The sequence below is a fragment of the Fukomys damarensis genome, unplaced genomic scaffold (assembly GCF_012274545.1).
Source record: "Fukomys damarensis isolate Sample0158 unplaced genomic scaffold, DMR_v1.0_HiC HiC_scaffold_19, whole genome shotgun sequence".
Taxonomy (NCBI): domain Eukaryota; kingdom Metazoa; phylum Chordata; class Mammalia; order Rodentia; family Bathyergidae; genus Fukomys; species Fukomys damarensis.
This window is the reverse complement of record NW_022900931.1, coordinates 28,236,568-28,263,049: the sequence shown is the minus strand read 5'-3', so window position 1 is coordinate 28,263,049 and position 26,482 is coordinate 28,236,568. Positions and strand designations below refer to the sequence as shown.

Genomic DNA, 26,482 nt, shown 5'->3' with positions numbered 1-26,482 from the left:
GTTTACTCCCGCTTGCTGTCCTGATTCTCCTGTCTTCAGATGTCTGCTGCTTTAGGAACTTGACTGAAGTTGAAGAGCTGGAATCCTTCCTTCTGTTCTTACTCCTGCGCCTGAACCTTGTTGCCTTGTGGTTGTTGCTTTGCTTACTCACAGTGGAACACACGTTCTTTCTACAAGTGGCCATCCAAGAATTGGGACAGAAGGTCCTGGTTTTGTTTGGGGAATCTTTTCTTTTTCCTTTAAGCTTGAAATATCTTACTGGGTCAAATTCCCAGACTGGACATGTTTCCTGCCTGCTACCTTCCCCACCCACCCAGGGGTGTGGCCCTGTGTTGGGCCTGGTGCCCAGGTCTTGCCAGCAGGTAGACAGGGCAGGGTTTTCACTTCTGCAAGAGGGCACCTAAGCTGCAGAACTCTGAGTGCAGGGGTGTGCTGCGACCCCTACCCTGCCATCAGACATGGGCACCCAGGCCCCTTCAGGCGTGGCCTCTCAAGGGTGCTGCAGGAGGACGGAGGCCTGAGAGGAGGGACCAAGTGTGGAAACACATTTGTACTTCCAGCTAGCTCTGGGATGCCAGGCAGGCACTGAGCACCCTGGGGCTGTCGCTCAGCACGTCTGACCTTGGTTTCTGCCCGTGTGCATCAAAGTTGAGAACAACAGTACCAACTGCAGCAAGATGCTAGACAGTCTCTTGGGGGGCTGTGGAAGCCCAGACTTAAGGGTGATGTCGAAGGCCCTGTGTGGTGCCAGGCGTGGAGACTTACAGCAGCCGTGCCAGGTGACAGTGGGCAAATCCTGACATTTCCCGCCCTGGGCTTGAGACTGCTGCCTCACGCTCCCCAGTACGATCAGCAGTGGACTCCTGCTCTCTGGGCCTCACCCAGCCAGTGACTGGCCCTACAGCACCTTCACGGCAAACCAGCCATGCACCTGGGCCCCATGTCTCATAGGAAAACACTGCTGGAGAATGGACAGAACTGCAGAGATGAGTCCGAGCCCTGCCACAAACCTGCCAGGTCATCTGCCAAGCAGAAGCCTCCTTCCCTCCTCCCAGTCCCCAGGTCTTACAACTGTGACGGGCACCCGTGCTCCGCTCACACAGCATTTGCTCTCAGTGTACCACGCGTCCCTGACGGACAGCACGTTAACACCCTCCCAAGTTGTCTAGTTCAGGCCCAGGCAGTGCTTAGCACCACACAGTCTAAGGGCCTCAGGGTCTAGAAGCTCAGAAGCCCCAAGCAGTGGGCCCACCCCACTCCCCCGGCAGGGCAGTGCCTGGGAGCGTGCAGCATGCCAGAAGCTCGAGGCGGGGAGAGACCGACTCACATCTCCTTCTCCTGGTGCAGCCTGCAGGCCTCCTGCTGGAGGCTCCCCAGGTGCTGCTGTGCATCCTGCAGCTCTCTAGAGACCCGCTCCAGCTCCTGTGCCAGCCCCTGGTTCCTGAGTTTCAACTTGGTGTTCTCGGCCTTGGTCTCATGCTTGTCGTGGTGCAGGGCCTCACACTGGCCTTCCAGCTGGAAAGCAGTGGGAGAGAGGAGTGAGAAGAGACCACCAGGAGGCAGCTGGCCAGCCCAGCCACTCCCTACTCTCCCATGAAAGGGCGGGACTGTCCCTGACTCAAGTTGAAACCAGCACTGCCCGCTCCCTCCCAACACTCAGACCTCTGCTGGCAGGAGGGAGCCTTCGGAGCTCATGGCACTCTTCTCCTCTCTCTGCCTAGGATCCAATGACCGAGCCAGGGGAGCCACCCACTCCACAGGCCCACACGGCAGGGTGCAACTTGGTGACAGGGCGCTTGCCAACCCCTGGGCCACAGGCTCCGTGACCAGAGCCATGAACAAACAAACACACCACTAGCAAAGGAACCCCACAGTCCACATGCGTCTCTCGTCCTGGAGTCAGTACCGTCTACCCTCCATCTCCTCAGTCTTCCTCAGTCCTCAGCCAGTTGCTTCCCCATAGTCCTTGATGGGATGCAGCACAGCTAAGTGGCATCTTGCTAAAGCCAGCCTTCCCCACTGTGCCTGGTGACAGCAACTTTATTTATTCCCTTACCTCCTCTCAGCTAAATAAATCCACTTTTTTTAATTTTAAAAACATAAGAAAGATCTCTGTATGGCAACCAGAAGCCCTGTAAATTCTTAGGCAATAACTAAAGCTCGTCTAACAGGCCCCAAATGTTTCCTCATGTTCCCAAAGCAACTAAAAACCCACATTTTGATGGCTTCAGCTTTTTCTTGTGACAATGCATCGCACTAGAGGAAGAACCACACCAAGGCAAATAATCATAATAAATCTCACTAATGAATGTGGCCAGTAAAGGAAGGAGAAAGCAACAGCAAGGATTTGGTGTGGCTCTCAAGAGGCTCCTGTGTGATCAGGCAAGTGTGCGGTAATTAAATCGAGTGGCAATCATTCATATGAGGGGGAAATGTAATTGCTAGGAATTTAGTGCATAGTAGGAGGCGAGGAGAAGCGAGATGTGAATGTGGACTGGGGACAGGAAGGCAGCAGGCAGATCTGCAGTTGCCATCGCCTTGCTGCAGAAAGGAAAGACCTGAAATCCACAGCCTGGGTGGCAGCAGTAGCGGGACGTCCCCCTCTGCAGGGTTGTCTCCAGGCTTGCTTTAATGTGCTGCTAAGTACAGCCCTCTCTGTCCCGGGGAGCAGTGTCTGGTTGGCTCTCTGGAAGCAGAGTCCCCTGGACCAGGTGAAAGGACACAGGAGCTTGCCCCGTGCCCATCCCATCCACGCACGCCTGCCTCAGGAGGAGTCCAGCGGGCACGACGCTTGCCCAGGCAGCAAGTCTTCCAGGGCCACCAGCCGGCAACCCACCACGGAGCTGCCAGCGCCCTCAGAGAAGGGTGTGGGGTCTGTGCCCCCGGGCTGATGCAGAGCAGAACAAATGGCCCGATGAAATGTCCAAGTCTGCGGCAGACAGGAGGGTTGTCCGGCTGGACATCTCCTGGCCCTGCAGAGGGAGGGACCTATCCACTGCTTCCTTTCAAATGTGGGGACCACGCAGCTCCCTGAGCCTCCGAGCCCTGGTGCCACTGTGTGAAAACACCTGAGATGGCTTTCCCAAGTCAGAAGCCAGGCCTTGGAGAGGCCTTTTCCTGGGAGTCCTGGGGGACCTTGTAGAGCCCCATGACCCTTCTCAGAGTGAACAAAAAGTTTTGGGAGTGGCACGGAAAGCAGGCGAACACCAGGGAGGCCAGACTCGAGGACGATGACAGCCTACCGTTCTCTGCTTCTGGCTGAGCAGCTCCAGCTCCTGCTCCTTGGCAAACAGTTCCTTCTCCAGCTCCTCACTGCGGGCCTGGAACCTCTCTGTGTCCTGCCAAGTGCCAGAAGGGACATGGGGGACCTCAGACAGAGCACGGTGAGGGACCGTGAGCATGGCTTGTAGCCCACCCCTCCACTGTCCCCAGCGACCCTCTGGGAAACAGCCCAGGGTCGTGTGGCACTCGAGGCTTCAGCTCATCCTATATTGGGTAGAGGGGAGCAGACGGCTTTGGGGGCCTCTTCCAGTTTGGATGCTCTGTTCCCAGTCCAATGCTGGATCCCTGCAGCCGCCTGTGTCTGCAAACACAGGGGCATGGCCATGGTGAGGGTGGGTGTGCTCACAATCCCCACCACCACGTGACGGCCCCTGATGTCTGCCCTCCTCCCTGGACCCCTGCTGAGATGCTGAGGCTCAAAAGGTGCAGAAGTGAGGCATGGGGGTTCATGCCTGGAGGAAGGCCTGAGCTGGCACTGGGGAGGTGGGCTCCAGCCTGCATCATCCAGCTGAGCTGCTTCTGGATCATTCACGGATGAGAGACAAAATCCTCAGGCTGGGATGGGACTGGTGGCAGAGCAGTTGCCTGGCACAGGCAAGGCCCTCGGTTCCATCCCTAATACCCCAAAGGGAAAAAAACAAAAATACTCAGGCTTCCTGTGGCCCTTCACTTGCCAGAAGGAGAACAGAGGTATAAAATATGCAAGAAAAGAAGCCTTTAAATCCCCTATTCTCTGTCCTGGAGCACCCTCAGGTCCCCATGGGAGGGACAGCCCCCTTTCCAAGGATGGACAGGAGGCCCTGGCTGGAGGTTGGAATGATGCTGGCAGCAGCTGAGGGTGGTGCTGCTGTCCCAGGCTCACAGCCTCTGGACACTGGTGAGGTTTCCTCGGTGAGGCTTCCTCAGGCCCTTGTCTGTAGATGGGGACCACCAGCCCGTGGCCACCCTCATTTTAACCAGGCAGCATGTGATCAGACAGCTCTTGCTCCCCCCGTGTTTCTGGAGAATCAGCATCAGGAAACCTGCCGTGTTCCACATGGCTGCTTCTCAAGGAACAAGCATCCCACAGACATCGTGGGGACAGCAAGACGCTGCATTCCCTGCAAAGGGCCTGTTCCAGGTGTCAGCCCCCACCCAGGGCAGAACTCTGGACAGGATACCTGCCGGGACTCTAGGGTGCACATGATCAAGTACCTCCGTTGGCTAAGTGCAGAACAAGGATCCAAACCCTGGCCGGAGTGTCCAGCCTTTTTCATGATGCTGTAAACTGAAATGGCACTATCCCTAGACTTTGCAAGGCTTAACGGCACTGTGGAAGACAATCGTACACATTTCCATGCTCCTGTCAAAAGCACAAGCCCAAGCCCTGAGTTCTCTGAGTATCTGAGAATGAGGAAGCAGAAGGGGAGAGCTGAGGGGCACAGCATCATAGCCAGCCCATCCCGAGGGTCACTAACCTGCCCCTGAGTGTTTTCCTCTGCCCTCCAGCCACTCCCAGCCTCTGCTCCCAGCCTGTCTTTTGCTTCTGAAAGCTTGTCTTCAACATGTAGTCACAGCTCCAGGCAGAAGGGCAAATGCCCCCAAAGCCTGTTCCTTCTGTGCAGGGCGTCATTTGGGATGAAGGGGTGGCTTCTTGTCACAGGGCAAGGGAGGCTGAGGCTGTCGGAAACTGTTGTGGGTTTGCCAATGCAACGTGTGAGCTCTGTCTGCTGCATGCAATTGAGCTTTACTGAAGTTCAGGGGCACCCGGAAGGACTCAGCTTTCAAGGAGAACATGAGGGATCCTGAAATGCTGACAAGCTCCAGAGGCTCTGGCTGGAGGACATAGCTGGGTTTTTCCAATTCCCTCTCCATTTGAGTGGCATATGCAATACTAAATGCAGTGGTGGTGAGGATACTCCAAAGCAACATGTGATTAAAACTTGGTTCAAGGGAAGGGGCTGGGCTCACACTGCAGGCTTGGTGCTGAGAGGTACAGGAAGCCGCAGGTCAAGCTCAAAGGCTTTTCTGCAGAGAACTCACCAAGTGAATAGTCTTAAATGGATAATAGAGTTTCCTGTAGCTTTTAAAAAATGAATATGATCCAAAAAAGATCTTACTTAGCTTGGTTAAGTAGAGAATTTCACCAATCCTGACCTCGAGACAAAGCAGGACTAGGAGAGGGGCTGAATGTGTGCCAGACCAGGAACAGGGGTGTGACTGTCATGCTTCCTCCCATGTATCTGGGCATGGTAGTTTGCTCTTCTTGGTGATGACATTTTCCAGGCATCTAAGGAGATGAGATGGGCATCCTGGGTGCTAATGATCAACCCCTGGGGAGAGCTACAGGGCATGGTGTGAAATGGGGCTGGTGTGTTTACATGGATCCTTGATACAGCCAGTGTCAGAACCAACTTCTAGGTCACTTTACTGATACAGCATTTACTGCATCCATCTGCCCATCTGTCCATCCATCTGTCCATCCATCCATGCCTCCATCCACCTGTTCATTCACCAACTGATTGAACAAATATTTGTTGAACACTTGACATGTTCCAGGCATGGTCTAGGAGCTGAGGCTACATCAGTAAATAAAAGATAAAGATCCCCACTTTCATGGAGCTTCTATGTTGGTATGAGGCAGCAGATAAGAATACAAATAAACAAGTACATGATGTGCGGTGTTCAAAGGTGACTTGAAAAAGAATAATAGAGCAGAGGAAAAACTGACGGTGCTGTTGGAGGCACTGTGACCTCACGTTTGGGGGAGGCAGTCAGTGTGGAAGCGTCAGCCCAGCCAGCCCTCAGGAGGGTGGACACTCACCTTCAGGAGAAACTGCTCTCTCTCGCTTTTGATCTGTTGTTCCATCTCCTCATAGAGATGCTGGATTTCTTCATCATAAGCTACAATTTTCCTGCAGAGATGGCAGAGGAGGGTGTGATGGGTTGGCACTGAGACCCCTGTTCTCCAGTGCAGCTCTGGGGTGAATGCAGCATGTACCCCTCAGCACAGCTGAGCGGACAGGGACGCGGAGCCCGGAGGCCCAGCTGGACACCCCACCTTCAGCAGCTCACCCATGGCCCACCACCACACCCCAGCTATCCACGCACTGCTGGGTGCAGCCACCCTGGATGCCGATTCCTTATCTGTGCTAATTCGGAGGCTTTGCCTCTGCCAGACTCACCGCCCCTGCTTCCCTGATCCCCGTGCTCACAGACAGCCTGAAGTCATGGGGTGGGTTTCTCTCCTGTTCAACATTGTGGTTAATCTCATTTCTGGTTCAGAAGCTGTCTCCATCTGTCTATGTCAGCACTCTGACACTGTGTTGTCACTGTATGGTCCCTGAAATCATGCTCTGAAGTCTGTGTATCCACGTCTCAGAAGATCCCGTGATGATGATGCCACCTCCGCATCCCTGCCTATAAAGGTGTGCATATCTTCCCTGGGATGACCATTTCCTGCTCCCCTCTGTCTCTGTTAGTGGAGTCTCCTTCTAACATTCCTCTGGAGCCAAACAGGAAGGACCTGGACTTAGCATTTGACCTGAAGCTGAATATCAGTAGTCAGAGTGTCACTAATCCCAGGAAACTGCACATGTGCATCCTCCCCCTGACCACACAGAGAGTGGGGGACCCTCTCTCTGGCCTCCATTCCAGTCCTCTCCCTGTCTGGTTAAGAGAGCTCCAGGTCTGTGCACAGGCTGGTGGTATCACAGCACCCCATGCCTGTTTGAGTGTGTAACCTGCTGTACTAAACTCTAAGGTGAACGCCACTCTGCCCTTTATTCAAGAGACCTCAATCCTAGAGGAAACGGCCAGGTTCTCAGTTCTAATAGGCACTGTGGAGATTTCTGAACACAACATAAAGGATGGGACTGCAGTTATTCTCCTGAGACCCCATCAGTTACCCCTTCCTCCGATGGCCACTTGGGGCCCCAACCCAAGTCTGGACTATCTGGCTGTCCAAGGCTTTGCCATTGCCCAGTTGCAGTCCCCTCCTCGCTTGCCACCCGTAGGGTGAATGGCTCAGCAGTGATGGAGCCATCTCGACAGCCTCTTTCCAATTCTACAGAAACCATGGGCTGGACCTACACTCCGGAAGTGCGTGAGACTCCAAGGTTGGGGCTCTCACAGTGGAGCACGAGCCTCTGAGTGTCCGCTGTTGGCCATGCCCTCAAGAAACTTGACTTTCAGCAATTATTCGCCAATAGCCTCGGATGTGCTCAGCAGGAGATGACAGTCCTCCAGGACTCCCACCAGCTGGGCCCGTCTGTAGCATGATGTTTGTGGTCCCCAGTGTAACAAGTATTTTTGGCCAAGAATAAAACAGATGCTTGAGTGTGCTGCTCTTGCTGTCAGCTAATGCATGAAACTAAAAGAAATTCTGAGAGGGAAACTCAGAGGAAAAGGTCCATGTTCTTGGGTAGGGTCTCCTTCAAATCAGAACTGGACGCGACCCTTCAGAGAGCAAGCTGGTTTCCTCTGGATCTACCTTTTTGTGTTTGAAAATCTCAGATGCTAGGCAGCAAATAGTATTAAGAAAAACTTTACATAGTGATTCCAACGACACAAATTCTAATATAGAACTAATGAAGTGAGCTGAGAGCAACTTAAAAATTGATTTGGCTGTGCTAAAGCAATATTAATTACAGCCATTCAAGAAAACTGTTTACATTTCTGCCTAATAACCAGGCAGGGCACTACTTTTATGATATCATTAAATGTATAATATTAATTTTGCTCCAAGTTTTACTTACTAGATTAAATTAATACTCTCCATTTTTCATGCTCACACACCAGTTTGCTTCCCCTGAATTAAGTTATTTTACAACTACTGTAAGACAAGTCGGAGGAAGGCAGACAGAGCCTCTGACTGTGCCTTCAGCTGTCTCTTGCTCCCAAAGCATAGATGGACTCTGAAGAGGCCCTGGGACCTCAGTGGGCCTCAGTGACCCTGGGCCCCCCAGTCTCATTCCAGCCGATCTTTGGAAATACCAGCCAGGCTGAGCAGCATTGGAACAAGCCTGGGTCGGAACACACATTCCTGGGAATGGGGGCTGTTACGAAACTGCTCCCACCAACACCTTGCTAAGCCAGCTCGCTGTCAGAAGACTCCAGTCCTGACCCCTGATCCCAGGACCAGCTCATTTCCTGGGGTGCCCTTGGGAAGTGCTCTGACCTCTTTCTTCCGGGGCTGCACTGGCCCTTTGCTCCTTCCCCCAACTGTCAGAACGAGTCAGCAGAAGAGTGCAGGTGACCAGTGCTCAGAACCACCACGCCCGAGACCCAAGCAAGGGACTGCTCACTCCTGGGACTGTAGGCTCTCTGGGAGGGGGAAGGTCTTAGTTTCAAGAATGAAGGGCAGCTGTGGTTAGAAAGGCTCAGAGGTGATCAGAAGGTGCAGAGAAAGCTTAGTCAATAAAAGTGCCTGTCAGAGCAGCTGTGAGTGACGCAGGGCATGTGAGCAGGAAGCACAGAGCTGGAGCTGAGTCTGCAGGGACAGCGGTGGCTGTGCAGTGGAACAGTGAGAGGCCTCTGAAAAGACCTCGTGTGCAGCGAGCCATGTGCCAGCCAAGGGCGCTGTATTCTGCCCTCCAAGGAAAGAGACCCCCATCATGTCTGCTTACCATGCACATCTCCATCACCATCATTTCCCAAGCCACTCACACTGCCTAGTGTGCACAGACAGACTCTGGAGTCTCCTCCAGGAGGAGCCCTCATCTTCCCAACCCTTGCCAGCCCCTTGTCTGAACTGCTTGACTCCCTACGTCTCCATCTGGCCACTTCAAGTTTAACTTCCAACAGTCCCGAACCATTTGGGGTTTCAGCTGGGTTGGGGCTGTCTCCACTGGGCTACAAATGCTCAGATCCCTGTGTTACCTCCAGGCCCTGTGCTCAAAATGCTAATGAAGAACAGCAACAACTCTATTCAAAACTCTGTGTACCAAGCTCAGCAGCTCCTGCCCCCTGGCAGGACATGAGATTCCAGAACTGAAGGTTTTGGGGTTGGAAGGTTTGTCCGATTCACCTGTCTCCTTTTCCCAAGGTCACAAGCTTTGCCACAACACCTGCACCCACTATTTAACCGAACTAGGCTAGAACATTTCTGGTGACGGGGGAGCTCGCTCGCTCTGAGCGGAGCTTCTGTGCTGGAATATTCTGACTCCCAGAACTCTGTCCTCCAATGACCTCACCCCTGCTGTCTGAACGCTCTCCGAATATCTGAGGAGCGCAAGTTCAGGCCAAGCTTCCCTGCTTCATCCAGCGGTGCGTCATCCTCTTTCCTTGACTTATTTCGTGAGTCTGTGGGGCTTCCTTCACTCCTCGGAACGGGCTCTTACGATCTTTCCCAAGCCAGGGAGTGCAGACGCAGTGCCCCGGGTTCGAGCGCAATCACAGCAGACCTGAGCCAGGGCCTCTCCCGACCCAGGCGGTTCGTGTCCACTCGTGCCGTCCAGAGTCACACAGACTTTCCTAGGCAGCCGCACCGTGGTTCATGGATGGGGACACATTTGTTAAATAAAACCTCTAAATCTTACTTCTGTGTGATCATTTCTGCTTTAAAGATTGTGCTACTCGATCATACCTCCCCCTTCTGTGCTTCTGCTGTTGGCTTTCTGGACACAGATGAACATCTCCAGAGTTAGACTTCATGGTCACCAGTCCAGTTCAGCCTTCAGTTTGTCTCTTTGCAGCGGGGCCCCCTTGGCCATGTGACGTATGAAATGACCTCCTAAATTCTTCTGGTGTCTCAAATTTAGCATACTGCAGAATTTAAGGTAAATAATCTATGGTTTTTATGATTTATCTGAAGGTAATTTAGAAGATAATTTTTAAAATACAGAAATTACTGGTTTCTGGTTTTGTTGCATTATAGCAAGGGAATGCACTGGTAAGGTCTTTATGCTTTGGAATCTACCACCCTTTGCTCTGTAGCTAAAAACATCCATTTTTTTCTGACTTGTACAAGAAGAATACACATTTTATTTGTAATGCGTAAAATTCTACACTTAAGTTTTATGGTGTAAAATACTTTATATCCATAATGTTCCTTTGCCTGACTGATGTTAGAGTCTTCTAAAGTCTTGTTTTTATGAAGATGTTTTCTCCAAAAGGTTCTGCCAATGGATGCTGCTACAGTGTGGAAGTGTATTCATGTTGGGTTCTTTTTATCGATGGAAGTTTTTATTTCTATACAACATTCCCGTTTATCTCCCTTAATTTATGTCATTGGTTAAAAATAGTGAGCAAGATAGGACAGCAGAGTGTTCTGAGCTATCGATTAATAATATATGGCCATAACCATCAACTTGTGTTACTCACCATCCCTTATTTTTTCTTTCTTTCTCAGGTGCAGGGCTTGAACTCAGGACCATGCTCTTGTGAGGCAGGTGAGGCGCCACTGAGCTACATCCTGGCTGGTCCCCAGCATCCTTAAGCACTCCTTCCAACTTCCAACCCCTGGCAGGGTCTACTTGACTATCCCTTTCTCTGATCTCAGAGTCTAGTCATTTTGAGCTACTGAGAAGGGAGAATTGGGTGCAAGAGAAGGGCAGAAAGGAGACCTAAGTTCTTAGTGAGAGAGAAGGACAAATTCGTGGAAAAAAATGTGTGCAGGAATAAGAAACACTACAAGACTGAGGACAGGGACAGATAAAACCTGAGGTGGCTCAGGGCGGAGGTCTAAGTACAGGCAGGGGAGATCTGCACATCACCCATGACTTCTTAAAGTACATTCCGGGTCAGATGATCCAGACTTGAGTTATGTGCTCTGCAGAACAGAAATTAAACATCAAAGACAAGTCCAGGGCTACATGGCTGGAGGAAAGGAGCTGGCCACAAGGATCACACACCCTCACGGAGATCCACAGTGCCCTCCTGGTGCAGGATGGGACTAATTCTGTGGCCTCAGAGCCCCGCCAGAAGGGAGGTATAGGAGCTGCCGCAGGGCAGGGCAGATCTGGAGCAGTGAACAGTACGTTCCACTGAAACCTGGACCAAAAAATCCAGATCCGATTAGCTCAGGATAAAATGTCACCTGGATGTCTGGCGGATGCTGTGTGTGTGTGTGTGTGTGTGTGTGTGTGTGTGTGTGTGCGTGGCGTATTGTTAGAGTACTAGGGGGCTGAGGGTGGGAGATGTGGCGGGGAGGCAGAGTGGGGAAATCGTCATTCTCATGTACAACCAGGCTTAGACTGTAATTCACACACAAGGCTTCACAGATCACTGGCAGGACACCAGGAGGGGAGATGGTGTGAGCAGTAACTTAGCCTGCCAGCTTCCCACAGGGACCTTCACAAAGTGCTCTGCACACCGACAGCCGTGGTGCCAGCTACACCAGAGTAAAAGCATTCTGCTGTGGGGCTCTGGCTGATAGCATCGAGGCCAAGGCCTTCCTTCCAGAACACTGCTCACAAGAAATAGTGCCAACTCCCTCTCTCCTGTGCCTCCAATTATGGAGAAAAGGCTGGGGGCGGGGTCAGAAGGGCTCAGCAAATCATCTAGTTCACCTCGTGGATTCTAGGTAGGATTGTGTTGAAATGCTCCCAAGAAAAAAAAAACTTTGTCCTTTCTGTCAAGAGATAGCCCTGGCCTTGGACACAGGGACTGGCATTTCTCTGGGCTGCAGACGTGGCTGCCGGCCTTGAATTCTTCACTGTGATGTCGTGTGTTCCTTTGTGGACGAAAGTGGTCAGATCCACGTGTCCTGGTCTGCAGAGAGCGGAAAAGGCAAGTGCAGAGGCAGGGGGAGCAGCCCTGAGCTTAGAAAGTGTGCAGACTAGAGGCTTAAACGTCCCATTGTTTCTCTTATGTGGGCAAAGCCAAAATATCAATAAAGAGCAAAACGGGAGACCACAGGAAACAGGAAGGAAGACTTGGTGAGGACGGGAAAGGGGCTGGGACAAGGGCAGAGGGGAGGAAGTGAAAACGATGAGGATGTGCTGTGCCCACACACGAACCCCAGGGTGAACACAGCCTCACGTATCGCAAGCAGGCACCCAAAGCGTGCATCCCCGACCCCTTCGTTCGCATGTGAAGAAAACGAGGGTACACGGCAGAGCAGCAAATTACCAAGGGCTAGGGAGGGGAGGAGCACGCAGGCCTTGGCTGGCTCTGGTCCCAGCCGCATTGCGCAGCATCTTCCCCAGGTGCCCGAAGGGGAGGCTGAGGCCGCACTTGTCACTCAGACTGTCGTGGTTTCGATTCCACACCGTCCAGCACGAACTGCACGGGCGGCCAAGGACGCGCAGTGCCCTTCTCGTGCTCCCTGACCACAGCGTGAAGGCCCCAGATCCAGCGCTCAGGAGGAAAGGAGGAGCAGCTTTGAGCTGGGGCTGAGAGCAGCACGTCGGGATTCGGCTCCGCACTGCCCCCTGCCGTCCTCCTTGGGCAAATGCAGTCTTTGAGAATGGAAACGTCCTGGGCAGGGTTTTCTTTCCCTAAACTCAGCCTCTCCCTACCTCAGCAAGCCCCTGGCTACTTGCCCTGGTCCCTCTGCATCTGTCTCTCCCACACATCGTGCACACGCGATAGGGGTGTGGATGAATGAAAGGAGAATGCAAGGGTTTGTAGAAAATTCTGCAAAGGTTGTAAAATCACCAATTGGATTTTCAAGATGGATGGTTTCTTCCTAATTAGACTCTGCTGCTTTGTGTAAAATCAACTTTGCAGTTTTCTCCCACCATAAAGCAAAGCATTATTCATTAGTCAGGTTTACAAATCAGACCACGGTGTGCACGGAGCACGCGCAGCCCTCGCCTTTCCATTTGCTCACAAGGCAATGATAACGTCGCTGTTCTGCCTCGCATGATGATTCACCCTTAAGTCACACACAACTGATTAAGCCCGTGCTCACCCAGTGTTCACCGAGAACTCACGCTCACCCTGGGAGCAAAGGCGGGCACGGGCCGGAAGGCTCCCTGGGACGCCTTTTGCAGGCTGGTAGCTGGTGGGAGAACAGGCGAGGGCAGCACTATCCAAGCAGCTGCCTGTGTCAGAAACACCTGGGTTTGTGCCTGGATGACCACTCTGGCTTCTCCCATCTGGGCCAGTGAGGCCAGGTCCAGGACGCTGCTTTGGCTTTCAAAGTCTGCAGACTGCATCCCGAAGCCGCGGGCTCTCACAAGGTCTTTGAAGCCCAGGGGATGTAAGGGCCACTTGTGACACAGTGATGCTGCTCTCTGCACAGGCAAGGCCGAGAATGTGACATCTCCCCTGTCGCCGATTGCTCTCCCAGTTGTGCCAGCCACAGAACTCCAGCCACAGAAGTGGGCTCCCACTGTACAGCTGGGCTGCCTGTCTGCTCTGGTCCTTCCCGGTCTGGTCACCTCCCAGAGCCCAGGGAAACCACACTAGATGGAAAGGGTCTGCAGGCCACCTGAGGAGGGACAAGTGAGGTGGCCCCGAGTTCCCATGAAGCCTCCTGTGGCCTGATTCAGATGGACAGGGCAAGACTGGCTCCAGGGAGGGTCCGGGGTTTGTGCAGTGCGGTCCTGCAACAGCAGCGATCTGGGGCTGCGAGCTGCAGAAGGGGAGCTCAGCCTGACTGACATCTGGTCCTGGAAGTGCTTTATGTCTGGGGAGCTCAGAGCTCTCCCCAGACACAAGGTGATTTATCTTTGTCCTGATACTTTAAAAGGGCAGACTTCAAACTCCACCCAGGACTAAGGAAGTTGGGCCCCCTAGGGTGGGAGACCAGAGTCCCTGAACAAATCTGTCCAGAGGTCTGAATGTGCTGCTGCTCCAGACAGCATCTTTCTATGTCCCCTGCAGATTTAAAGCTTTTTTTTTCTCCCCCAAAAGGTAAATGCAGAGAATGCTTTCCATGGCAAAGAAACTGGTAGCTGGAAGTTCTAACTATCATCTAAGCCCTCATGCTAAGAGGGACAGAGCTCTGAATTTCTGCATAGAGAAAACAGGTGAGTGTGGCTCAGCTGCAGTTGAATTCCCACACCTGAAGACAGAAGCTAAGGCACAGAAGGAACAGATCTCACCCTGAAGGTCAGCATGGGCCCTGCTTTAACCCCAGATTCTTGCATCTGACTCTGTCCTCCACCCTGCACCATGGGGCTGTGGCAGTGTCCTATGAGACACACCTCAGTCAACACTGCACCCAGGATTCAGACCCAAATCTGATCCCCTCAACCTCTGATCCAGCCTCCCAGCCTCTGCTTTTCCCGTCTTCACACAGAACCTGGATGGTGCAGCAAGGTGCAGCTATGGGGCTGCGTAGGGCTGAGACTGCACACTCCTTGACTTTCATCACAAGAACTCTGAAAGGGCAAAGCACTTCTGCCGCTATCAGGCGACGTCAGCCGAGGGGCTCTGCAGGGCCCCTGTCCTGGTAAGACAGCGCATGCTGTATGGGCTGGTAGTGTTCCGGCCACCCCCGGTCCCCTCCCTAGAGGCTCCTTCCCCTGAGCGGGGCCACCGGCTCTGCTGTGACTGCCCCAGGACTCCGTGAGGGGTCAGCGATAAGCCAGCTTCTCCCCACAGAGATGGAAGCCAAGGCTCAGAGAGGCCGAGACTTGAGCGGGCCACTCCCTGCCTGTGGCTCCAGACTCCCAGTCACACTGTGTGTCTGGCTGTGGTAAAGGCAGAGCTCCCCAAGTGTCATCCGTGTCTCACCTGGGGGCCGGGGAGGCCGAGCCTGCACAGACTTCTGCACCCCCGCTGTCGGAAAGACAAAAGGAGCTTTAGACCTCCCCTCTATGCCCAGACTCAGACAGACCTCCCCAACCGACAGAGACAATGGCTGAGGCAATCGCTACCCCGCTGTGTGAGCAGCACCCCCAGCATCACTCAGGGTCGCATACACTGCTCAGAATTCTGAGGGAGATGGCAGAGTGGACGAGGAAACTGAGGCTCGGAGAGCTGAAGTGGCTTGGCTCAAGCTGTCAGCCAGTAAGCACAGAACCAAGGTTCAAGCGGCAGAACTTGGTCCGCCTGACTCCGTGCTCCCTTGGCTAAGACTGCACATGGGAGCTCCCCTCGATCTCCCCCTATGGTTCTGGGGGCTCCTCCTGACTGCTCTGACCATCCTCCAGCCACAGTGTGACCCCAGCACTACCGGCCTCAACTTCCCCAGAATGCGGAGCCCCCAGGTTCCTTTCTCCCAGACATGCATCTACCTGCCACAAGTGATCTTTAGGGTTGCTGTGGTGAGCAACAGGATGAGAAGGACCCCAGGCCCAGCACAGTGCATGTGAATGTCCCAGCAAGCACGGGGTGGCCTCTTCCTTTTCCAGGGGGCTGGCAGCCTCCACTTAGACATGTCAGTGTGGCTCTGGGAGGGAGCAGGTTTTGCTGGAGGGTCAGGTGGTCCATGAGTGCAGTGTGGACTCCCTGGGGCTTCCTATGGTGCAGTGCTGGGGAACCTCTTGACTTTCTGTGGTGCAGTAGCACACCTCGGCACTCCTGCCATTGGTTTGCTACCACTGTATGCACAAATCCCCAGGATGGGCACCAGTGTATGGCAGTGACATGCTGGCACATCCTGGCTCTCAGTGGGCTCCAAACTCTGCCCTATGCAGCCCTGGGGTTGGGGCTCCCCTCCTAACACCAGTGTCATCCCTTGCTGTGTACTGCATGTTGAGTGGAGGAGAGACAGGGCAGTGCACGACCACATGGTGGTTTCCAAGAGGGGATGGGTGTGTGGGGCTTGGCCTGATCTTGGGGTACACCTGCCTGTGCTGACACTGGTCAGCTTCTGTAGCAGCTCCTCCCGGAGAGGCTGTGGAAGCCATGGGTGAGATCACAGCAGGAGAGGGTAGCTGGGAGGGGCAGATGCATCAGGGCCCTGGGCACAATGAGAGCTCATCTGGAGATGGAAGAGGCCCAGAATGCCAGGGCTTCCTGCCCAGACGTCCTAGTCGCTGGGCTCTGATGGCTAGCTCTGCCACGGAGAAGCTGTGTGCTTCTGTACCAAGACTTCCTCATCTGTAAAATATGGGCAGTAGTAGATGGTCCCTACCCTTGACCAGCTGTGACACTCAAGCGAGCTGCGCATGCACAGTACTCAGAACAGCACCTAGCACACGGCACGTGCCCTGTCCACATGACCGGGCTTGGGAGTACACAGTGACAGCCACAGGGCCTGCCCCGCGGCAGCAGACAGCGACAAGAAGGCATCCCGGGATGCTCCGAGGGAAACACAGGAGAAACCGGGTCTGGTTTCACAGAGGGACAAAGAGCTGCGAAGACAGGGTACCCACTTTTTTAGGGCGTATTCGAGTTCACTCTTCTCCTCGTGGGCTTCCTGGAGCTGGGAGAAGATCCTGGTCAGGAGTTCTTCGAAGTTGGACAGCAGATGAGGTTCGTCCTTCTTCAGCTGCAGCCAGAGCTGCTTGATGTCATTTTCACTGGGAGAGAAGGGGCCTCTGGTTACCATGGGAGGTGAACAGGCTGAAGCAGTGTCGCCTGGAAGGCTTGCTGCCTCTGAGCTGCTCCGTGCACATCAGCTCACCCGGCCTCGGGAACTGTGGGAGCGGCCACCCTGTCACAGATGAGGACCTGGGCACGCACGGGTCGCTCTTGGGACTGAGGACTCCCGCAGCAGCCTCCCCACCCTCTGTGCCGCATGGCTCTGTTGTCTGTGTTCCTTCAGGAGGCCTGGAGGTGCTGAGCTCGCACAGCAAGGCTCTCACAGTATCTCAGAACAAGCATCACAACATGAAGCAGAGGACAGGAGGCCGGGAGCCAGGGTGAGCAGGGACAAAGGCTACAAGCTAAGGGCAAGAGCAGATGCCCACCGAAGGCAATTCCTCTCCACTGAGAGGCAGCCCTGCCATCAGAGGGATGACGCGATGGTGCTGTCACTTGGGAAGGGGGGGTACGCTGTACCCACTGGGGCCTGCTGGTGTGGGAGTGACTGGCAGGCACGAGGGAGGAAGGGAGGAGTAAGACTGAGAGAAAGACAAGCAGAAGATGGAGGACTCAGAGGCAGGCGGAGGGGACACGGAGTGTCAGGCTGGGAAGCAGCCCCAGCAGAGCAGCGGAGTCCAAGGCCCAGATCTGCAGCCACAGTCTGGGATCGGCTCTCCCTTCCCCAGCACAGAAATCTACTCCTGTGACCAACAAAAGCCACGCATAAACCTGGTTTGTCCCCTCTGATTCTCAGGCAGATGTGATTCAAGAGTAGCTGGACCCCTCCCGATGAGGAGTAAAATCCTTCGTGCTTATGTAACAAGTGCTGCCTTTCAGAAACTTTGCCTGGAAGTGATACTGATAGGGGTGTTACTCGTGCTGTGCACAGGAATTACTCTTTGCACTCCACAGAGATGAAGCCCTCTGAGATGAAGCCACCTGTGGCTAGTAACTGATCATCTAACGCTCCCTTCTCCCTCCTCCCTCTGGCCCTCGCTCCTTCACTTCTGTCCTTTCTTGTTGCCATCCTACCTAACATCCACCTGCTCACTGAGCCCATCTGTCCATCCATCTGTGCATCCATCCATCTGACCACACATCCACCCAACAAGTGCTGGTTATCATCTGTAATTCCAGCACTACCCTGAATGAACCCAGAATCCAGGACACAAGAGGGGGAAGAAGGCAGCCTCTGCTTCCCAGAGCGAGGTCCATTTCCCTCAACAAACCGTGTTGTGGGCAGTGCCATGAAAGTGACACACAGGCCTCGGAGATTAAAAGGCCTCAGAGAGACCTAATGACCTCCCTCCTGTGGTCTGAATGCTTATACCCCACGGCAATTCGTACATGGAAAGCCTGGCCCATGAGATGAGTGTGAAGAGGTGGGCCTCGGGGAGGTGAGCAGAGGTTTAGTGCCCTTGTACAAGAGGCCCAAGTTCACCTTTTCCACCCTAAGAACAGACAGGGAGAAGATAGCGTTTGTGAATCAGGAAGCATGGCCTCAGCAGACAGCAAAGCTGCAGACTTCCCAGCCTCCAGAACCGTGGGAAGCCAACTTCTGCCATGTGGAAGGTGCCCCATCAATGGGGTTCATTACAGCAGCCCCAGTGCACCAGACACTCCCCTGGGATGTCCATGCATCATGAACTGAAGGTCCACCTTGCTAGGTAGGGTCTCTGTCCATCTCTGCCATATCTGGCCACATCACTGCATCCCAGATTTCTGGACAAGAGCCAAATTTTTCAACTTTTGATGAAAAATAAGCCGAAGCCCACTAACCTGACAAATCACTCAGTCAATCAGGCTGCCAAGAAAAGGTGGGAGTTCAGACGTTCAGTCTACAACTTTTGGACACTCTAGGGTCTCAGAAGGGTGTCAGAGTACAGGCTACAAAGGACACCAAGGAGTCAGTCAGTTGTTCCATCTCTCTTCTTCCACAGCAGCACACGAACCATTCCTATGAGCAGTCTCTGGCACCTCTGAGCTCTTCACTCTTGTGTAGCAGGAGGCTTCTTTCCTTATCTGGGGTCCCCTGGCCAAGGCTGGCTCCCTCGTGGTACAGCATGAGGCCACTTCAGCGAGAGGGAAATCTGGCCACCACCTTCTGCAATCAGCTCTTAGAGACTCCTCCCAAGACTTCCCACAGCCTTCATTTCATGGATAGCACATGCCGGTCAGTTCTGCACAGGCCTATGACACAGTCCTCGGAGCAGCAGTGGGTGAGTTCTGGCTCAAAATTCCTGCTGGACAGAGGCTGAGGTGGGAGGCCTTCTCTTTCATGGCAGTGGCCTGGCTCACCCACTGCACTGCCCTCTCTGCTCCTATGCCCAGTCAGTGTCTGCCATTTGTCCTACTGGGCACGAGTCAGGTGTCTGACCAATGAGTGTCCTCCAATGCCACCTGTGTCCCTGTGCTGCCTGCACAGCTCCTTCTAGAGCTGCACAGCGGCTGCTCTCTCCAGGCCTGGCTCCTTCTCACCTGATGCACTTTTCTACTGGACCGTTAGCTGACAGAGGCACAGCCTGGCTCACATATTGTGTGGCTCCCTTGGCGTCACTCTCCACCACGGCCTCTTCCAGAGCTCAGGGACATCAGCTCTGAGTGTGAGGCTATTCCTACCCTGCATGCAACCTCAGACCCAGTCAAGGCCCAGACTGAGATGAAGATGACGGGCAGAGGGGATGAAGGACTGCGTGCTGCGCAGGCCCAACGTCTTGTTTCTACCAGAGGCAATGTCACATTTTGCTACTTTGCTGTGTTTTATTACCTGACTTTAAATGTCGGGGCTTGAGGGCATGCATCTCTGTACTCCAAATTGCTTTTGGGGGAACAAAGGTATGTCGTTTAATTTGAAGTTCAGCCATCTGAAATGTTCAGCTAAGCCACTGAGGAGCCAAGCAGCAGGCTGGTGAAGCTGGCTAATTTCCCAGCTGCTCTTCCTGACTGAGCTGGGCCTGCACATAGACGTTGTGCATGGCTTCCACCCGAGGGTCCTGTGCGGGCACAGCCCAAAGAGAGCTGATGCATGTGCACTGTAGCCTGCACCGTGGGAGGAACACTGAGCTCATGGTGGCAGGACACTGTGGGGAGAATCTCTGCGAAGCCCGAGGTGGGCACAGCTCTGATGTGGGAGCAGCCGCAGAGGAGAGCCAGACCTGCGGCCTGAGGATAAGGCATAGCAGGGAGTGAGGAGACAGGAGAAGAGGGGAGAGAAGGAGCAGAGGAGTGTCTGCCAAAAGAAAAACTGAAACAGAGACAGAGTCTGACATGTGACAGGTCCGCCAAGGGCAGGTGGCAAAAAGCAGGGCCCTCTGTCCAGCACTGCAGGGAGCCGTACAGCGGGTCTGGTCAGCTCAGGCTGCTGACGTGGTGCTGAGCAGGCCCCTCAGGCTGGGGTCTGCCAGGGGCCCATCACACTTACTCCTCCAACACCGTCTGGGCTCCAAGTCTGTCCATCAGCACCTGGAACTGGGCTTCCTCGTCCTGGCCCCCATTCCCTCTGGACTGGTACACCTTCTCCTCCGGGAGCTGGGCCACCTGCTGGTCTGCAGCTCCCTGACTCAGGGCACCCTGGCTGGAGAAGAAGTGGCCTGGGGAGGGGAGCACAGAGATCTGAATGACGGCCTCTCTCCCAGGAAGAGCTCAGCTTTCCTACCGGCAGGAGCCACCCAGAGGTTCACAGAGGGAAGCAAAGGGACAGTGCGGCCAAGCGGAAGGCGCGTGTCTCAGGTCCCAGGGCGCCTGCCTGTGGTTTTCATTTCCATGAGCATTCTGCAGAGATGCTGACGCCTGGGGAAGACAGGAGGCTGACAGGTCTGAGGGCTCCCCGTGGTCCTCGCTGCTCTCCCCTCTAAACACTAAGACCTTCCTCCCCTCTGTCGTCTCCAGCAGCCTGGAGCTCCGTGCTGTGCTCTGTGCTGCCATGTGTCCTCCACTTCAAGGGGTGACTCACTCTCTCCATGTGCATGTGGCTCGGAGTATAGAAATTCAGCTTATCCTGAAGGCCAGGCGAGACACCTGACTCCTCTTGCAGGGAGCTGATACAGGGGAGATTTTGCCTGCTGTGATCTGACCTGACGGTATTCCTGGGTCTTTGTCTTGTTCCTGGATCTCAGCTCTGTTTCCTGCTGCTTACCCTGAGCACCACTGCTGTATTCAGAACTTCCAGGGAGTCGCTAACTGCTGGTCCCCTCAGCTCGGAAGACTGAGCCAGGCTCGGGCTGGAAGTGTCATCAGTCACCCCACTGCCTTGTCCACTCTGTCTACTGGGGCATGAATCTCATTGCTGCCTCCATCCCTGCTGAGCCCTAGCACCTCCTTCTTGCCATATTGGGGGTGCATGGCAGTTCTGGTAGGTGGGTGCTAAGGGAGCAGAGGGTCCTGAACAGGTGGAGGGCAGGAATGCTTGTAGGGAGCAGTCCACAGACTGAGAGTGGCTGGGGAAGCAGCTCATGCAGCCTGGTGCCTGGCACCCAAGGTCCCCACACGAGCAGCACTTACTGAAGCCAGCAGCAAACTCCTCTGGGGTCAGAAACCCGTTGCCATCAGCATCCAGGGCATCGAACACATCCTCCAGGTCCTGCAGGCTGAGCGGCAGCTCCTCATGGAGCCTCTGAAAGCAGCACAGACTCACTGGTTAGGTCCCTCAGTCCCAGGCCAGCCTGGGGCTCAGGGACCCTGCCAAGATGCTGGGCCCTGGACCCAGGCCACACTGCTTCACTGCAGCCTCCTCTGTGCAAGTTAGGGCAGAACCCATTGACTGTGTGCTGACTAAGCAGCTAGAGAGCTCACTTGGTGGTGTTGAATGTGTGTGTGTGTGTGTGTGTGTGTGTGTGTGTGTGTGTGTGTGTGTCTATCTCTTGATGACTAAGGCAGGCACCATTACCCCATTTTACACATGGAACCTGTGGTGAAATTGAAAGCAGGTTCGAGTGTCCTTTCGGGTGCCCCTTCCCAATTAGGCCACTCACGCACCGAGAGGTCCGGCAGGAGATCTTTATTGAGAAAGGGAGAGAAAGGTAGAGAGAGAGAGAGAGAGAGAGGGAGAGAAAACAAAGAAAGGAAGGTCCTTTTATCAGTTTGGGGTGGGCTATTGTTTATTTATGAGGAGTGAGTTACTTTTATCCTATCACAGGCCAGATTGCTTTTATGGGCCCAGTCCTACAGACACAGGTTTCAACTTTCCTGGACCACTGTGGCCTTGGGGGGTGGGGGAAACCAGAGATAAGGGCATGAGGTCATTTTAGGAGCCAAGATGTACCAGGAGAATGTAGCCTGTGAGGCGGCGTCACAGCATACTTTAACATGGTCAATTCCCTAACAGAAATCACCTGCCCAAGGACAAACCCAGGTCTGTCAGGCATCTTGATAAAGAAAACTTTTATAAATAGCAAAAACCTATGAAATGTCACAATGTAGAATGACTTCTGCTCTCGCTAACAGCAGTTTGCTTTGTTGAGTTCAGAATTAATAGTCACCCGAGGCATTAACCACTGAATGAGGTATCTGGCCTCATCCTGAGATAACAGGGCACATCAAGAGCCAGAGCTCCAAAGTTCTGTAAACCAAGTGACTGTAAAGGTCAAGATGAAAAGAGCCTTTGTTAACTTTGCTTTCCAGACCAGGAACACCCGCTTCCCCTGGGCTAGAATACATAGCTAGACAAATTTTAAAGGTAAACTCCCTAACAACAAAGAATTGCTATATCTGGGTTGAAATTTAACTGTCTTATGACTATGATTTTTATATCAGCAATGTGAACTGAAAGAATGAAATGTAACCACCTGAATGAGATCAAGGCTGTAAAACCCTATAGCCCAGTATGTGATCCATCCTGGCACTGCCTTTAAGTGCAATTGACCTTTCTCAACAAAATAAACTTTTTCATTTTACTTCCATTCTGCGCCTCTCTGTGTGTCATTACCAATTCCTTCTGGTGTTGGGCAGAGTGAGTAGGGAGCGAGTGCCCCTGAGGCACAGAGATACTCAGTCCCAGCCTGCAAGGGCTCTCCCCTCCACCTGGCAGGTTCCCGACACCTTCCCTGTGGGGGCTCCGGGTGTCAGCACTGTATGTGTAGGTCCCCTTGCCCATCTGGAAACCACTCTGTCCCAGCTGGCAGCCAATTCCTTCAGTGTTAACTGCCAGTGGCCTTAGGTATCAGCCCCCCAAGGATGTCTGGCTTTAAGGGAGCTGGGCCAGGTGGTGCACAAGGTCACCATTAAGTGGGGCCTTCATGGAGAGGGAAGGGCAGGAACCCAAGCAGCCACCATGCTCTGACCTCCTGCCTGACACAGGCCAAGGCTAATGTGCACCCTGCCACAGGGCCCTTCCACCCAGCCCTAGTGCTCAGAGGAGGGCTCCCCAGGGACTCATGATGGGCCACTGTCCCTCTTCCTGCCTGAGGAACAGCACAAAGCTGCTCTGCCAAGGCTGCAGACAGGGAACACTGACCTTGGTCAGAGGCCATAAACCAGCTGTCTCAAAAGCCACAGGAAAAACATGGGCACATGGGGTCAGTTTTGCACACCAGAAGCTGACTGGCTCCGCTGGAAACAAGGGCATTACCACGGAGGCAGGATTAACCCCAGCTCCTGTCACAGCTGGATTCCAGTCCCTCCTTGGGATGAGCCTTCCTCTCTCCTCACCCTCAACTCAGGACTGCTGGATCAGATGGGAAATGTGCTACCTCGTGTTGTACTGGAGCTGGGAATGAGCTGGGGGGAAGTTCTGGGGGCAGTGGGACCCTCAGCCCGCCTCTCACCCAAACCACCCACACGTGGGCACCTTCTCTCTTGCTGGTATGGACCAGGGAAAGCAACTGCAGGTCTCACCATAGGCATGTTCCTGAATCTAACAGCGTCTCTGGTCATAAAGCCCGCCTGCTGTCCAATCGCAACCCTCCATTTACTTCACAGCCCATTTCCTCTTTCTGCTGCTCCTCAACATGGGGAATGCTGAGCTGTGTCTTCCGAGTAAACCTCATTCTCTCCCTGGCCTGCAGTCTGTGCCCTGCTTTTTCTGCAGGCTGCTCTACACCAGATTCTTTCACCTTTTTCTGTTGGCCCTACTTGAAAAGTCTTTTAGCTTTAATAACCATAATTGTCTCTTATTTATCTTTCTTCTCAGGGCTTGCAGAGCCATGCAAAATCAATTTATTCTGGTCCGGTCCCCTGGGCCCCTGGTGCTGTCTTCATTTTTAACTGAGATAGGTAGGGTAGGGAAAGGATTATTTATCCTGCTGTGCAGTGAGGCTGAGATTTGCCTGCAGCAGCAGTGGGACCGGAGCAGGGCAGGAGTGGTCGAACTCTCCCAAGTGATTGTCCTCTGGCGAGCGCACCTCTGTCACCTGTCCACGCTGACCCTTAGCACCACCAAGGTCCCCCTCGCCAGCCACCGGGAATGACCTCTGCTACACTCATAGCCTCTGAACACATCCAGGAGCGGGCAGGGGAAGGGAGAGAGATGGGAGGAAGCTCTCGTCTGTCTCTTGCTGTTCAGGGCTGAGGAGCCCCTGACATGCCAGCCCCCCACCCATACCTGTCATTTCTCCTCCACCCTCAGCTCCTCCTCACTTTCTTGGTACAATGTCTGCAGCTCCCAAGGTGGGGCGGACAGGGCACCAGGCTCCGCAGACTGCAGTCTCTGTCACAAGCCTTATCTCATCTGAATTTTCTGTGCCAGCCGATGCTCTAGGCGGTAAATGTCCCCTACCTCGGGGCACTGAGACCAGGCCCGAAGTCACTTTACTCACTGCCCTGCCCACTACGGGCAGCCCACCCACCTTTGGCCAGCTCCTGGGTGTCTGTGGCCCCAGCAGCCCGGCCCTCTTGCCTGTGTCCTTCTTGCCTCTGCAGCAGGACTGACTGTCACTCCGGGTCCTCGGCCCACAACTCTGCTTCTCTGGGTACGGCACCAGGCCCAGTCCAAGGGGAGCTCCTGCCCACTCCCGGATGGGTCACCACAGCACAGGACCCAGCAGGGGCTGCAGACCGTCACCACCAGCACCCCCATGGAAGTCCAGCACAGGGCCACCCACTTCCGCTCTTCCAGGGCACTACCAGGGACCCTGACTTTTAAAATCCCCAAGACTAGGATGGGGTACCGCTCAAGAGGGTCTTGCCCAGAATGTGTGGCACTGGGTTCCTCCCTGGTAGTGGGTTTGGTGATGGGCTCAGACCCTCACCACCTCTACGATGGCTGCATAGTCAAGCTTGCTATATGCATAAAAATTTTTTTAAGAAAATGAAAGAAGGAAAAGAGCCCTGGGGAGGAGCATAGCTCTCACTCTTTCTTAAAACAACTGCAAGGCCTCCAGGATTCCTCCTCCCTCTGCTTCTCTGTAGCTCCTTTGGCCCCTGCACTTGCCTTCCCACATACCCACAGCCTCACAGGACAGTGCCAGCTCCCCAACCGGCCCCCCGAGGCTGCTGGGGCTGAGGCCCAGGAAGCAGGTGTGCAGGGGCCAAATGCTGTGCATGGGGATGGGGGCTGCACACAGAGCAGTTGTGCGTGGTACCAGGGGATCTGCCCAGGGACCACGGGCCATAGCGCTTTCCCGAGAGCTGAGTGGGCTGTAAGGGGACTGCTCTTCCTCAGTGTCTCCTCCTGCAGACCTGGCCAGAGGGACAGCGCTTAGATGAGTGCTCAGAAGGCCCTGCTTCAGGGGCCACACCAGGTGAGTGGCCTCCAGAAACACCCTGCTCCACAGGCACCTGACACTGTCCTCCTCTGCATGGTGGAAGGGACGTCATCAGGGCCGGTGTCACTGGGAAGCAGCAGGTCGCTGCCTGTCATCTGGTGGTTTCAGAGCCTCTTCTCCCCACCACCATTCCCCACAGCCCTAGGGTGCCACTGAGTCAGGGAGGCAAAACAATCCAAGATGGGCAGCAGGTAAAGGCAGACAGGGAAGGCACCCAGGAGATTCAGCCCTGGGATGGTGGCTTCCTCGGGCAGGATGGATGTGGTCCTTGCTGTGAAGAATGTCACCCATGGGGTCCCTGTCATCAGGCTCCAGGTGGAGGCCCAGACCCTGCATACCTGCATGTCGGTCCTGGCAATGAAGCCCTTGCCCTCTGGGTCACAGGTCTGGAAGAACTCCTGTGCCTTCTCCAGCACGGCCGGCTGGCCTGCTGCCTGCTCCTGGGCCGGGCAGCCCCTGCTCTGCCTTGGATCCTGGCCAGCACTCCTGGGCCGGGAGCACTCCCTCCTGTCAGGGGAAGCCATCTGGGTCTGTCCGTCCTTCTGCTTTTCAGAACCTAAATGCGAAGATGGGAGAGAGAAGGAGGTGTGATGGGGATGGGGAGAGGCTGGCAAGAGTCAGAGGGCAGGTGAGAGGTGTGGAGCCACCCGGTGCATCCTGATGCCTCTTAGCCACCACCTCTCAGGATGAGGGAGCTGCACCCGAGTGCTGAGGGGTCCATGGAGGCAGAGTGCAGAGAAGGCGGGCATGTCCAGGTTGGAAGGAGGTGTGGTGCAGGAAACCTGAAAACGATCTGTCCTAACTTACACAACCACATGACAACTAACACATCCTGATAACCAGCTGCCACTTACTGCCTACTCCAAGGTGGGCACTGGCTGTGGAGTGGGATTTCACATCCCTCCCAGAGAGCTATTACCATCTCCGTTTGGGATAGCAGAAGAGGTCCACTTTCTGGAAGAGAATGTTGGAGTTCAGGGAGGTCGAGACTCTCCAAGACTACCCAGTAAGTTAGAGCAAAAGCTGAGGTTAAATCCAAGCTCTGGCAATGTGCAATGGTAGTTTTGACCTGCTTTGTCCGTGTCCACTGTGAGCATGGCCTCGGGTACAGCATGCGCCCCTCGAAGCTCGCTCTCACTGCCACTCAGATTCCTAGG

General features: G+C 54.3%; 1 protein-coding gene across 1 annotated transcript in view; it reads right to left on the bottom strand.

The window, feature by feature from the left end:
* Window positions 1-26,482, bottom strand: part of Cracr2a (calcium release activated channel regulator 2A) — an 88,673-nt gene that overhangs the window by 37,605 nt on the left and 24,586 nt on the right. Inside the window, exons 2-8 of the mRNA XM_010611579.1 lie at window positions 25,664-25,881; window positions 21,127-21,238; window positions 20,048-20,216; window positions 16,476-16,622; window positions 6,086-6,176; window positions 3,243-3,338; window positions 1,328-1,515 (exon numbers count right to left, since the gene is read on the bottom strand). Of these exons, the coding sequence (XP_010609881.1) occupies window positions 1,328-1,515; window positions 3,243-3,338; window positions 6,086-6,176; window positions 16,476-16,622; window positions 20,048-20,216; window positions 21,127-21,238; window positions 25,664-25,881 (1,021 nt within the window). The remainder of the gene's footprint in view (window positions 1-1,327; window positions 1,516-3,242; window positions 3,339-6,085; window positions 6,177-16,475; window positions 16,623-20,047; window positions 20,217-21,126; window positions 21,239-25,663; window positions 25,882-26,482) is intronic.